Raw genomic sequence first — 14,748 nt, forward strand, 5'->3', positions numbered from 1 at the left:
AGAATTATTGCTACCTGTAATAATGGTCTAAATACATGCAACATCATTTCTATAGCTCAATGCTTACATCAAGAATGTAGGAAAAAATCAGCTTATGAGATTCTCAATAGTGATCTTTCCTAAATGACCGTGAAGGGGGTCGATAAACACCACTTGGAGACAAGGAAAAGGGGCCCTTAGTTCTCAAACTGTGGTTATATTATAGAATCTCTTTAAGGGCTGCCCCTTAGTGTGCAGAAAGAGGAAGCGAGACTAACAAGTAGAAGTCTGGCTGTTCAATCTTATTTCAAATAAAACAGCTCCATGATAATCATTTAAATATCCCCATTATGATTTCATTTGGACTTGTTAGGGAAAAAGTTTAGAATACAGCCCTTTAAAACAGGGTTTGTATCCTGATCCAGCTATGTACATTTCCCAGGTGCCTTTTACAGAGGAGAGCCTGTTTAATTACATGTTGAGTATAATGGTCCATATATTATAGGATTCCTGGGAATCCTTGGTGATTCTGGATAGTTACATTTGTGATAACCATAACAAATGGACAGAACTTCAGTATTATTTTATCTTATAAAGTTACTAGAAGAGGCCAGGCGCGGTGGCTCACGCCTGTAATCCTAGCCCTCTGGGAGGCCGAGGTGGGTGGATCGCTCAAGGTCAAGAGTTCGAGACCAGCCTGAGCGAGACCTCGTCTCTACTAAAAATAGAAATAAAAAAAAAATTATCTGGACAACTAAAAATATATATAGAAAAAAAAAATTAGCCGGGCATGGTGGCGCATGCCTGTAGTCCCAGCTACTCGGGAGGCTGAGGCAGTAGGATCGCTTAAGCCCAGGAGTTTGAGGTTGCTGTGAGCTAGGCTGACGCCATGGCACTCACTCTAGCCTGGGCAACAAAGTGAGACTCTGTCTCAAAATAAATAAATAAAGTTACTAGAAGAAAAGCCAACCTATTAAAAAAAAGGGACTCTTAATTCAAGATTAGAAAAAAACTTTTTAGAAAAGAAACCATCCCACCCACAATAATAGTATACTATACGTCAAGGATTATGAGTAATCCAATTCTGTGTACCTGTGATTCATAAGAAAAAAACCTTCTCTCTAAGGGAGAATTGGTAAAATATAAAAAGAAGGAAATCAAGGACTAGATTTCCTGTTAAGATAATGAGATAAAGCATCACATGACATGCATGCAGGAATTAGCATCTGGTTTATAAAGCCCGTCTTAATATTATTACCTCTGACCATAGTAGCTTTCAAAGAATTGTTCCTTCCATGGCTCCACTTTTTTCTCCTTCTCAATCTCTTGTCGAATTCTCACCTGCATCTCTGGTGTAAACTCACCTATAACGTACCCAAAAAAGGATAATCAATAGAAAAATGCTATTTGCAATGTTTAACTATTTATAAACCATGAAAGACTCATGCAGGAATCAGAATACTACCATGTGAAAGTAACAGAAACTTCTCAAAGCTCTTCAATGTGAAAGAGGACCTAAATGCCACTAGGTGAAATAAAAATACACTTGCACACCACTCCATGTAGTTTTCAGTACTCAGCTGAGGCTGACAGAGTCTTTTCTCTGGACTTTCCCTGCAGCACCTCCCTCCAGCTCCAAACATCACATTCCACACAGATTTCTTTTAACTTTAAATTTCTATTAATTTATTTTCCACTGGGTGGGGGGGAAGTGATGTGCTTTCAATAAGTAATGCTACCAGGCATTTTATTAATGTTCTGTTTCTCCAAGGTAAATTGTATTTTAGGCCTTTTACCTCTAACTGCACAATGAAAAGCTATGGCCCTGCTTTTTAAAGATTCCAATACAAGGTAGAGAGTTATTCTGGAGTTGTCAGTTTTCTATTTGTTCCAGAAACTGTACCAGTCTAGTGCCCCTAGCAACAAGATACTGACATGCCAAAGACCCAGCTGCTCTGAATATGCCATTTATTTGCATATACTACCAACCACCTCAATCCTTCCCACTCCATCAGCAGAGAACAGTGAATGTGCTTGGTAGGACATCTTCAAACTTGTGGCTCAGATAGGCTGCTCCCTTTTATATTCTAATACCCAGGACATCAGGGAATAAGAGGTGGAAATGGCAGAATTTGAAGTTTAAGACCTCCTGGGGGTGAGAAGAAGGAAAGGAAAAATGTTAGAGGACCGTGGACATTACAGTCGTGGGCAAAGGATTAGGAAAAGAGGATGGATCTGGCTGTCAGAATCCAACCCAGAACTTCTGCTGTTCAGGCTACTATGCATCATAGAATGAGGAATAAAAAATATTAAACTCTGTTCACATATGTACGTGTTCAAAGTTTTTGTTGCTCAAAAATATAATCACGTAACTATAGGTATAGCACATTGCTTACATGTAAAAAGAAGTAACACGGATGCACAGTATCATTGTTGATAGTACCTACTTAGAAAAAAGTGGGGTTCGGAAATAAATCCTTTACACCTATTTATCCTTAAAGAAAAGTACTAGTAACTGGTATATTTTAAAGTGCTTATATGATTTCAATTCTTTCAGAAAAAAGGGGCCCAAGGAAATCTGTAAGAAAGAGAAAGGACCAAAGTAATCAGCAGGAAATTCCTTCTACACAGAATTTGCTCTAAAAGAGGAGGATGGAAAAAGTCAACAATTGTGGTGAACAATACAGATATTAGCTGGTCATTTAATTGTCAGGTATGTGACAGAAAGTAAGCAATGAATAGAATTCCTAATGCTCTCCTTACAAATGCATTTATTTTAAAGATTTTCACACTTGTTTCAAGCTATTCTTTGGCATAACTATATATGACTTTTCAAGTGTTATTTTATGTCCCATGTATACTGAGAAACAGATGTAATATTTGAACTAAAAATAATACAGACAGTGGTTTTACTTATGGCTGCATATTAGAATCACATGGGAAAATGTTGGGGGGGGGGAACCCAAACACTAAAATTCAGGCACCAACCTAGACTAATTAAAACAAAATCATTGACAGTGGTGCCTGGATATCAGTATTTTTAAAACAACACACTGTTTTTGAGCAGTTGGGATTAAGAACTGTGAATACTGACAGATACTACATGCAGTGCTCACACAGTAACTTTTTTATGTTTTATAATATGTCCTCGGTAAATTGTTAAATCAGCATTAGAAGCATGGCACACAAGTGACTACCATCAGCAATTCTCAGTCATGATCTATATTTATTAAAACGTTCTGACTGCCAATTAACTTCAAATGGGTAAATTTTATCATATGTGAAATATATCTCAACGAAGTTGTTTTTTCTTTTTTAAGAAGTTCTCACTGGTTCCTTTTACTGTTAGTTTCCTTGGGGTTGGGCAGCAATAAAGAGGCTACTTCATTGCTTGCTAAGTGGGGATTCATAGTACCGTAAAATAACTAATTCTATACTCTGCCTATTAGGTAGCTTATTAAAATTTCAATTCCTAGGCAATCTAATCTAGAATTCAGTAATCTAGAGTCACTGAATCAGAATTTTTAGGTGTAGGGCATAAAAATCTGTATTTTTTAGTTCCTCAGTTGAGTTTAAATCATTAAAGAAACATATTGCTAGACTCCACCTGGAGTCAACCCGGTTACACAGGTTCCAGATAAAAGTCTAGCAATGTGTTTCACACAGCATAGCCAACTCGAACCTATGGAACACGCTGTCCTTTACCTTCCAAAATTGGTCAAATACCTGATGAGGTAGAGAGGGCCAATATGCTCGCATAGTGGCTTCGAGTGTACACACATCCTGCAACATACGTGAGGTGGAACACTTACCTTCTGAAAGTCTTTCCTTCCAGCCTTGGGCTGCAGAAGTGAAGAACTCATTGTTAAGAGCTGAGCCATTTAACTTCATCAAACCATCTGGACCAACCTGAGTCAAAGAATAAGCCAAGGAAAGCTTACAAAGAAAGAGAAAGGTATCATGTGGTACTTGGTTTTCTGTTAATTTTAGAAAAGACTGTATGTACATTTAATTTTATAGAAACATGAGTATCTCATACCATGCTGCTTATTCTGGACACCTCTATTTTTAATGTAATATAATATCATTTTGTTCTAAAACATTCTTTTCCTTTTTACCCCTCTTCCCTCTTTCTCAACTCTATTCCTCAATAATTAAAAACCTGCTCACAGAACTACACATAAATATATTTATAATAGTATTTTTCTTATTTCCTGACAGTTTATTATATAAAAGTGGGACCAAGTCATCTACACTGCTCTGCATCTTAATTTTCTCACAGAATATACCATGGAAGTCCCTCTGAGTCAAGTGGCACAGTTTCAGCCCCTTTGTAACAGCTGCATATTACTTCACTGTATGAATGTACCTCAGTTATTTCACCATTTCCCTAACAATAGCTATATACTTTGTTTTAATGTTTTTCCATAATCAAAAAAGGTGTCAGCAAGCATCCTGGTAGAGATGAATACACTAGTGCTTTTATTTCTAAGGAATACATTTGCAGAACAAAGAACATTTGTGTGTATGTTAGACATTGTCAGATTACTTTTCAAAAAGGCTAAAACAAATGACATTTCTACAAGAATATATGTGCATACTCATTTTCCTATCAACAGTAGACATTAATATGCTATTTAATTTTTGCCAATCTAATGGGTTTGAAATGGTAAAAATTTTCTTGACTACTAGAGTGTACATCTTTTCGCATAGTTATCAAATATTTAGATTTGCTATCTTGTGAATTGGCAATTCCTGTAATTTTCTCATTTTCTGAAAAAACATGGATGGGAAAACTTAATAAAATCACCATTCTCCCCTACATCAGTATCTACATTTCTATCAGAAACCCCAGATTTTTCATGAAATGAATAATATTAAAATTTATATGAAAAAAAATAAGAAAAATTGGGAGGGGGAAATTGACTTTCCGATTATTACACATAGCAAACAAAGTCACTGTAATTAAAACTCCAACATTACTGGCATTAGAGTGAACAAAGAAATGAGTGGAAGAGGAGAAACCACCTATAAGTATACGCTACATATACAGACATATAGAACATATAACAACAAAGATGGTATTTTAAACAGTGAGAAAAAGATGAATATATAAATATATATAGTGCTGGAACAACTGGCTATCCACCCAGCAGAAAATAAAGTTGAACACTACATTCAGATAATATACAAAAAAAAAAATCTAGATGAATTAAAAACCTAAATGTAAATTTTAAGTCAAAAACAATCTTTTTTTTTTAAATTTCAGCTTATCATAGGGGTACAAAAGTTCAGGTTATATATACTGCCCATGTCCCGCCCATCCCCCCGAGTCAGAGCTTCAAGTGTGTCCATTCCCCAGACAGTGTGCATCGCACTCATCATGGAGCTATACTCCCATCCCCTCCCCCCAACCCCCACCTCACTCCGAAACTCAATTGGTGTTATTCCCAAATGTGTACTTAGGTGATGATCAGGGAAACCACAAAAACAATTTTTTGAAGAACACTTTGGGAACTACTTGGGCATCCTGGGGATTGAGGAACTCTTCTTAATCTACTTTACTTTTCAAACCTATTTGGGCCAACATTATTTTCCTCTGGCTCTACAGCAGAAATTGGTACACCTTCTATAGAGGGATGGACTGCAAATACTTTAGGCTTTGTAGGCCATATGGTCTCTGTTTCAGCTAGTCAACTCTGCCACTGTAAGCACAAAAGTAGCTATGGACATATGTAAATAGGAGTGTAATATACCAACAGAACGTTATTTACAAAAAGAGGCATGGGATGTAAACTGCCCAGTAGGCTGTAGGTTGCTGACTACTGATTAGCACTTTAGAGTTGGTACAGGGTAAACAGGCTTCCCTATGAGAGCCGTTCATCCAACATCTACTTGAACAGTCAAGTGATGAGCAAGTTACTCTACTGCAAGTCAATCCATTCCACAGTTTAATCTTCCAACTATTAAAAAGTTGTTATTTTAATGCCAAATCTGCTTTCTGGAGAAACAAAGTTTACCTATTCCATATGATGGACCTTCAACTATACTGGGAGAGAGATGTTCTAATCCAAACTTCTTGTGTCTTTCTCTTGTCTAAATATTTTTCTAATGTTCATTGCTATATACTCATTAACTGAAGTATGGGTTCCAAGTTTTCATCCTAGTGACAATCAGAATTCTTTACACTCTAATTTTCATCTGACAGTGAAGCTGTATTTCACTTCATTGTCCTACACATAATGACAATATTGCTTAGGTTACTGTGTACTCCAACCGTATTAGTAACTGAAAAAGACAAGCTATTAATTTTTTTTTTTTTGAGACAGAGTCTCACTCTGTTGCCCGGGCTAGAGTTAGTGCCGTGGCGTCAGCCTAGCTCACAGCAACCTCCAACTCCTGGGCTTAAGCGATACTACTGCCTCAGCCTCCTGAGTAGCTGGGACTACAGGCATGCGCTGCCATGCCCGGCTAATTTTTCCTATATATTTTCAGTTGTCCAGATAATTTTTATTTCTATTTTTAGTAGAGACGAGGTCTCGCTCAGGCTGGTCTCAAACTCCTGACCTTGAGCAAATCCACCCACCTCGGCCTCCCTAGAGGGCTAGGATTACAGGCGTGAGCCACCGCGTCCAGCCGACTAGCTATAATATTAAGAGTACCCCATAGGATTGCATTCTATGGGAAGTTCAACTAGACAATCTCTAAGGTCCTTTTAATTCTAAAATTGTATGTGGTAATCCTCCTGATAAGGGCCATTGGCCAAAAGACAGTTCTGAGGAAGTAGCTCTGCAGTGCCATACATAGGCCCTCAGTTAGGTCCTGTACTATTATTCCTAGCCTAATAAGCCCAAGTCTTAAAAAAAAGATGAGAGCAATCCTTAATGAGGTTCCTTAAAAATTATGCTGATACTTTAGTCTCCTAACTTGTTCTAACCAAGAACTGGACATTCCCAAAGCTGTTAGTTCTCCAGGAAAAGTTAAGGTAGGGAAAACAGTCACTGGTAAGGACCAGTCTTACTTCTTTGTCCCTACTACTGATTTATTTGGACTCTCTGGACAATGGACTCTGACTGGCTTTGACATGTTCTGATTCATAGCACTATGAAAATTGTTATTAATGTAGTCTAGTAGAATGATGATTTTCAAAATTAGAAAGATTTAGATTTAACTTTATAGTCAATTAGCTATAATGATGTCTGTAGTTTACTTACTCTGTTATTCTCTCACTATAAACCATGGAATGGAACTAGTCTTTTCACTATAACTAGGGAAAATACCTCCCTCTCATGGTTTTATGATTCTTAAAAGATGGGGTTGGAAGGATCTACCATATGACTTAGAATATAGTGGGTTTTTAGGAAGAATAATGAATTTTCAAAAATCTCAGAAGTAAAGAAACCTTAGAAAATCCTAATGGTTCTCTTCGTTTTACAAAGGAAGAAACAAAAGATCAGAAAGGGGAGTGACTTGCTAGTAACTCTTTCCTTGATCAAAGCCTAAGTCTCAGACCTTTACCTTATTCCTGACCAAGCTAAATCTCTCTAGTCCCCCTGCCATGACTCTTCCCAAACCTTTGGTATAACTTCTTCATACTTTTTTTTTTTTGAGACAAGGTCTTGCTCTGTCACCCAGGCTACAGTGCAGTGGTGTCATCATAGCTCACTGCAACCTCAAACTCCTGGGCTCAAGCAATCTCCGGCCTCAGCCTCCCAAGTAGCTGGGACTACAGGTGTGCACCACTACGCCCAGCTAATTTTTCTACTTTTTTGTAGAGACGGGGTTTCACTCTGGCTCAGACTGGTCTCAATTCCTGGCCTCAAGTGATCCTCTCATCTCAGCCTCCCAAAGTGCTAGGGTTATAGGTGTGAGCCACTGAGCCTGACCTACTTTTTTTTTTTTTTTAAGTATAACTTATATTGGGTTTTAAGTTCTTTATTACAAAAACAATAAATGTTTCTTTCAGAAAAAATTAACAAAAGAATAAAAATAATGAACACAATTAATTCCACAACTGTTATCCCATGTTATATGTCCTTACAGATGTATCCATGTTTTTGGCTTATTCCTGACTTTTCCCACTCCACTGATGCACTGGCCCAAATCCTGGACGAAGACAACTCTTCCTCCTAAACTGTATTCTATGAATGCCTACATCCTAATATGATAGCTAGTCAAATTTATGACATCATCTTGACATACTGGTAAGAGAGTGGTCTTTTTTTCTTTGTAAGTCTTACAAAGCCTACCTATTAAGACACTTACATTAAATCATTAAATTATTATTTCTTGTTTGGTACCAAAAATACCACTTCTTTACAGATATACATAAAAAGCTATTTTAAAAATCTTAAGGAGTTGTAAAGGTATGAGCAAAGCAAGTCCCTGAAGGGTCATAAAATTTCTTATGCTTGAAATGACGCACCTGTCGATCCACCTCAGGGAGTAGTAAAAGCAGTCGTTGTTGGCAATCTCCAGGAAGGACTGAAAAGGTGTGTTTGTTGATCAGCGCTCGCAGATTTGTATTAACCAGAATGGAGTCTGGTGTCTCAACATCAATGTCAGCACATTTAGTCCTTTTCATTTGTCCTGCAAAAATATGGAAAAGAATCACTTCAGCTTCCCTCACAGTCCCGTTTCCACCTAAACTACAACCTTCTGTGCAGTACAAAAAAAAAACACAGTTATAAGCTTAAATATCACACTTTCAGGAAGGTAACACTTAAATATCTTAGGAATTTCTTTTAAAAATAACAAAACAAGTTTTGTTGATTTATGAAGGTTAAAAGAATATAATTTATTTCTCTGCAAAAAATAGAACAAGGTCTGTAAAAAATGGATCTTCTGCCATACTAAAATTGCGTTTTATGTTTGAGACTAGGTTATTTCCCCCAAAAAACTGAGGAAGTTTATGATAAATGACACATACAGAGAATGTCTAAAAAACCCAAATCTACAAATCACACTCATGCCCTTTTCCTCTTTCTGTGAGATTTTTTTCACTAATTTGCATTAGCTAAAAATGTTATGATTGAATAGCTTAACACTTTTACGAAATCTGTCCCCAACCAGGTTATAATCTTTCCAAAAACTGACAGATTTGAGTACACAAAGAATTAAAATGTAAATGAAAATATGAAAATAAATGAATATACACACACACAAGACTAACTTGGAAAAAACATTTGCAAGCAATGATAGTTATTATTCTTCATATGAAAAGTACATTTATAAATCAATAAGAGACAAATACCACCAAGAGAAAAATGAGCAAAGGAAATTAATAGGTAATTAATTCTTAGTCCATGAATCAGAACATGTCAAAGCCAGTCAGAGTCCATTGTCCAGAGAGTCCAAATAAATCAGTAGTAGGGACAAAGAAGTAAGACTGGTCCTTACCAGTGACTTTTCCCTACCTTAACTTTTCCTGGAGAACTAACATAAGTAGATGCTAAGATATTAATATTTTAAAAATGTAAATTAAACCAATGAACAAAAAATACTTTTTGCCTATCAAAATGGCAAATATTGTAATATAGTGATGGGAATATGCAGGGGAAAAGCAAAAAGCACTTTCAAATACTGCTGGTGGGGCTGAAATCAGTATAATCTTATAGAAGAAAATTTAACAATACCTAGCAAAATTGTAACATGCATAGGACTCTAGGACCCAGAAATTCTGCATTTAGAATTAGTTGCACAAACCTACAGATTCCTTGATGTAGGTACTCTCTGGCTCCTGGCCAAAGCACAAACAAAAGTAATTCCTCTTTAGAGGAAAGGATTTCCCTCAAATTAGGCCCATAGGATTCCCATAAATTAAAATGCAGCACTACCTCACAAAGATTACTCAACAAATCAGAAGTTATGCCACTGCAACAGTGTGTCATTAGAAACCAGAAATAACAGATTTAGACCTAGAAGCACTGAAGCTATCAGATATACAGAATACAGAATAGGTTATGTACAAAATGTTTAAAGACATAAAGAATGCAATTACAAAGATGAGGACAAAACAATGAGGAATGAATAGACAGACTTTTAAAAAAAAAGGACTTCGAGAAGTATTCAATAAAATTGTTGAAATCGGATACTACGGATAGATTAAACAGCAGTTTATACAATGTTAAAACAGGCAGTTATAATGTAGAATATACAGCCAAACAATGTACCCACAAAAGATGAGAGCGAGAGAGCGAGAGAGCGAGAGAGAGAGAGAGAGAGAGAGAGAGAGAGAGAGAATAATTTGAGAGGTTTGGCAAAGACATGAAGGACAGAATGAGATGGTCTAACAAATATCTGAGGGAGGTCAAGAATGAGAAAATTACAAGAATGAAAAAGGGCAATATTCAAAGAACTGACAGTTGTACATTTACCAGAACTGATGAAAACCACAAACCTAAAGACTTAGAAGTATAACATATTCCAAGTAGGATAAAAAGCAATCCATGCTTATACCTAGCTTAGTAAAAGTATTTATCAAAGACAAAGAGATTAGCTTGAAAGCATCCACAAGGAAGAGAAAGATTACATAAAAAGAACAATGGACAGCAATAAACTTCTTAACAATAAAGGAATTTAGAACAAAGTAGATAATGTTGAGTGAAAATAACCATCAACCTATAAAGGTTAAGTCCTCCAAACTATCCTTCAAGAATGAACAGGAAACATCTAAGACATTAGAAAGATAAATAAAAGCTGAGGGCATTTACTGCTAAGAAACCTGCTCTAAATAAATTTCTTAGAAAATTGTACTTCAGGAAGGAAAATCATTGCAGAAAGATGAGTTGGAATACAATGGAAAAAGGTAAATATGTAGATAAATCTACATTGTTTATATGAAATAATAGCATTCTAGTGTCTGATTTGTGAGGTTAAAAACAAGGAACAGAAATGTTAGACAACAACAGTATTTAAGTCCAGATGCCAAAAAAGGTTAGTCCTAAATTAATGCAAAGTAATTCCACCATTCTGGAGGAAAATCAAGATGATAAGTTTTAAGAAGTAAACATGTTATATGTACCCATAAAATATGGAAAAAAATTAAACATGTGTGCTACCATTTAAATCATCAACCACTAAAAGAATAAAAATAACAGAATAAAAGAATAGAAATTAAGTATATACCAAACTCAATAGGCTACAAGAGAATTAAAATGAACCATATACAAAAAATATTCCTCAGTAATTTCAAAAAAATTATTCAGAAATTTTAAAAAATAAGGGAAACAAGGAAAATAGAAATAGGACAAAAAGCAACAAGAGACTAAGACTGTAGAAATAAGTCCAAATAGATTAAGATACACAATAAATATAAAGAAGCCAGGCGCTGTGTGGCTCACTCCTGTAATCCAAGCACCTGGGGACTGTGGTCCCCAACCCCCTGGCTACGGACTGCTAGCGGTCCCTGGCCTATGGGGAATCGGGTTGCACAGCAGGAGCTGCAGAAGGTGAGTGGCGGGTAGCCAAGCTTCATCTGTATTTACAGCCCATGACTTGCATCACCACCTGAGCTCTGCTTCCTGTTAGATCAGCAGCAGCATCAGATTCTCACAGGAGTGCAAACCTTACTGTAAACTGCACATGCAAGGGATCTAGGATGTGCGCTCCTTATGAGAATCTAATGTCTGACGATTGGAGGTGGAGCTGAGGTAGTGATGCTAGCACTGGGGAGTGGCTGCAAATACAGATTATCAATAACAGGTCTGACTGCAGAGATCATAATAAATCAATTGCTTGTAGGCTCATATACAAACCTATGAGTGGCATGTGACAATGTAATAATAATAAAAATAAAGTGCACAATAAATACAATGTGCTTGAATCATCCTCAAACTACCTCCCTTCCCCCAGATACATGGAAAAATTGCCTTCCATGAAACTAGACCCTGGTGCCAAAAAGGTTGGCGACTGCTGCTTTGGGAGGCTAAGGCGGGAGGATCACTTGAGCCCAGGTGGTTGAGGTTGCAGTGAACTATGATCACACCACGGCACTCCAGCCGCACTGACAGCCGCACTGACAGAGAGAGACCCTATCTTAAAACAAAACAAAAGAAAACTCAAAGAAAATTCAGCTAGCTGCCCACTGTTTACAGACATATACATAAAGCAAAAGGACACAGAAATGAACAAAGCCATACATCAGGAAAAAACTAACCCTAGGAAAGCTTGTACATTCATTAATATCAAGCAAAAGATACTTTAATTAAAAAGCATTATCAATGACTGATAAAGTACATAAATAATGAAGAATTCAATCTACCAGGAAAATTTTAAACATGCAAACATCTAATATAAAAATAACTTCAAAAATTCGTGAAATAAAACTGACAGAACAGGCAGAACTGGACAAACCAACCATTAGGACAGGGATGGGGAACCTGCCACCTTTAGGCCACATGTGGCCTTCTAGGTCTACGTAAGTACGGCCTTTTGACTGAATCTAAATTTTACAGAACAAATTCTTTTAATTTTATTAATACATTTTTGTCTTTTATATTTTTATTTTTTAAGTGAACATATTTAAAATACCAAAGAATAAGTTTCAATGAAATAATCCTCCCAGACTGACCAACACAATCAGAACATTAGTAAACAACAGGGATAAACTGACAGCTGCTATGCTCACCATTTAGTTCTAACTTCCCCTGCCTGACTGGCACCACTACCGCATAAGGCTGGTTGGCGAGAGTTTATGGGGATTGAGTACACCAGTCTGTTATCAGCTTTTGACAATGGTGCACTATGTTTTTGTTTGAAGTAGAATTTGTGAATAGTTACACAGCTCAACAGTACTTTTTAATTCTGTCTACTTAATGGCCCATCATGTCAAAGATGACCAAGAGAATGGTGAAGGAATAAAACCTAATTTTTAATGAGGATTGGAAATTGCAATATTATCTTGTTTCTGCTAAAGATCATTTGCTTGCTTTGTGATACTGCAATAACATTAAAGGAATTCAATGCTCATCAGCATTATAACACTCATAAGGACCAAAAATATTTAAAATAAGAAGGAGAGGCACAAAAGGTTGTATTGCAGAAATTAAAAGATAAAAAGCAAAAGCAAAGACAGTTCTTTCAAGCAGCAATGAGACCTGGAAATAATGCCACTGAACCAACTTATAAAGTAGCTTATATACTCAAGAAAAAAGGGAAGCCATTCAGTGATACAGAAATTGTGAAAGAATGCATTGTCAAAGTTGTAGGATGTTTAGACCCCTATATCGTTTCAAAGCACAAACAACTGCCTCTTTCAAGGAGAACCATAACTGATCAGCAGCATGAATTAGCCTTCAACTTAACAGAACAACTTCATGCAATACTTCAAAAGGAAAATATGTATTATTCAATTGCTTTGGATGAATCAACTGACACTACCGACTCGGTGTAGGTTTTATACTTCATTCAGATCATAATAGAATATTGTCTTTGCTATGAAGAGTTACTCACTTTGGGGACTCTTGTGAACAGAACATGGGAACAGATATCTTCAACAACTTTCAAGATAAATGTCGTGAAGTTGGACTGAATTTGGTAAATTTAGTGAGTGTATGTACAGATAGTGCACCTTCTATGACAGGAAAACATGAAGGGTTTATTGCATAGATAAAAAAAGTATTATTATAACATCTAGATGCTCTCATTTCTTTTCATTGTATCATGCATCAGTAAAATCTCTGTGCTAAAGCTACTATTTTAAGTGACACTTTGCAGCAAGTTATAAATATTGATATGTATATTCCTGCAAATGCAACACCGCATTGTCAGTTTTGGCATCATCAGTTTCATAAACACACTAAAGTCGACTGATGAGGTATTTAGTGTGGATTTGTTGTATTAGTCTAAAGTGAATTGGCTATTGCAGGGACAAGTGCTAGCCAAAATTTTATCTCTGTGAGAACAGACAGTTAAATTTTATGAAGAACAGAATCAGCAATGTGAATTACTGAAAGAAGATTTTTATAGGAATGCGGCATTTCTGTGTGATATCATGTCAAATCAAAACGACTTGAATTATTTCTTTGTAAAGTAAAACTAAGTCTATATATAACATGTGGCCAAAAATCCAAGCATTTTAAAAAAAGCTATCTATTTTCAAGACATTTCGTCTTCAAAAGGAAATTTCCGATGAACATTTTCCCTAGTTAGCAAAGGTCACTGATGAGCAGGATGATATATGCGAATCATTTGAGGAATACACAACTGTTATGGACCTATTAATTGGAGAATACAATGAAAGGTTCACTGACTTTGAGAATTGTGACATCACAAATTAGCATTTCAGCCTCACCTAGTTGATATTACGAAGGCACCTAAAGAACTACAGATGGAATTGATTGAGCTCTAATGACTTTAAAATGTCATCTTTTGAGAGCATGAAACAATCACTTTAAAATGTCATCTATTAGTTTGATGCTAAGAAAGATCCAATTGAAATATGGAAAAATGCAGAATAGCCATGCCTTTGGCAACATGCCCGAAAAATGCTTTCTTGCTTTTCAACGTCTTATTGCTGTGAATCTACACTCTCCTACCTAACCCAAATCAATACACCCTTAAGGTCACGAATGACTGATACCCGTCTAGAGGATCAACTGAAACTGTGGACCTCCATGCTGCAACCAAATATTCAAGCTTTCCAACAAAAAACAGACACAACAAAGTCATTAGAAGGTTAATTTTAAAATTAACAAATAGTTTTCATTTTTTGAAATTACTAAGTACATAGCAGTTAAATTTTTACAAAATAATATACATTTTTAAGTA

The 14,748-nt window shown here is 36.2% G+C and overlaps 1 protein-coding gene across 4 annotated transcripts in view; it reads right to left on the minus strand.

Annotated features, from left to right (window-relative positions):
• The window catches only part of ASXL2 (ASXL transcriptional regulator 2), a 126,741-nt gene that overhangs the window by 12,172 nt on the left and 99,821 nt on the right, over positions 1-14,748 (minus strand). For all 4 annotated transcript variants that reach the window (XM_045549192.1, XM_045549193.1, XM_045549194.1 and 1 more), the window contains 3 exons: positions 8,405-8,568; positions 3,792-3,888; positions 1,238-1,343 (listed from right to left, as the gene is read on the minus strand). In XM_045549192.1, coding sequence (XP_045405148.1) covers positions 1,238-1,343; positions 3,792-3,888; positions 8,405-8,568 — 367 coding nt within the window. The remainder of the gene's footprint in view (positions 1-1,237; positions 1,344-3,791; positions 3,889-8,404; positions 8,569-14,748) is intronic.

Source organism: Lemur catta, chromosome 4, assembly GCF_020740605.2.
Source record: "Lemur catta isolate mLemCat1 chromosome 4, mLemCat1.pri, whole genome shotgun sequence".
Lineage (NCBI taxonomy): Eukaryota > Metazoa > Chordata > Mammalia > Primates > Lemuridae > Lemur > Lemur catta.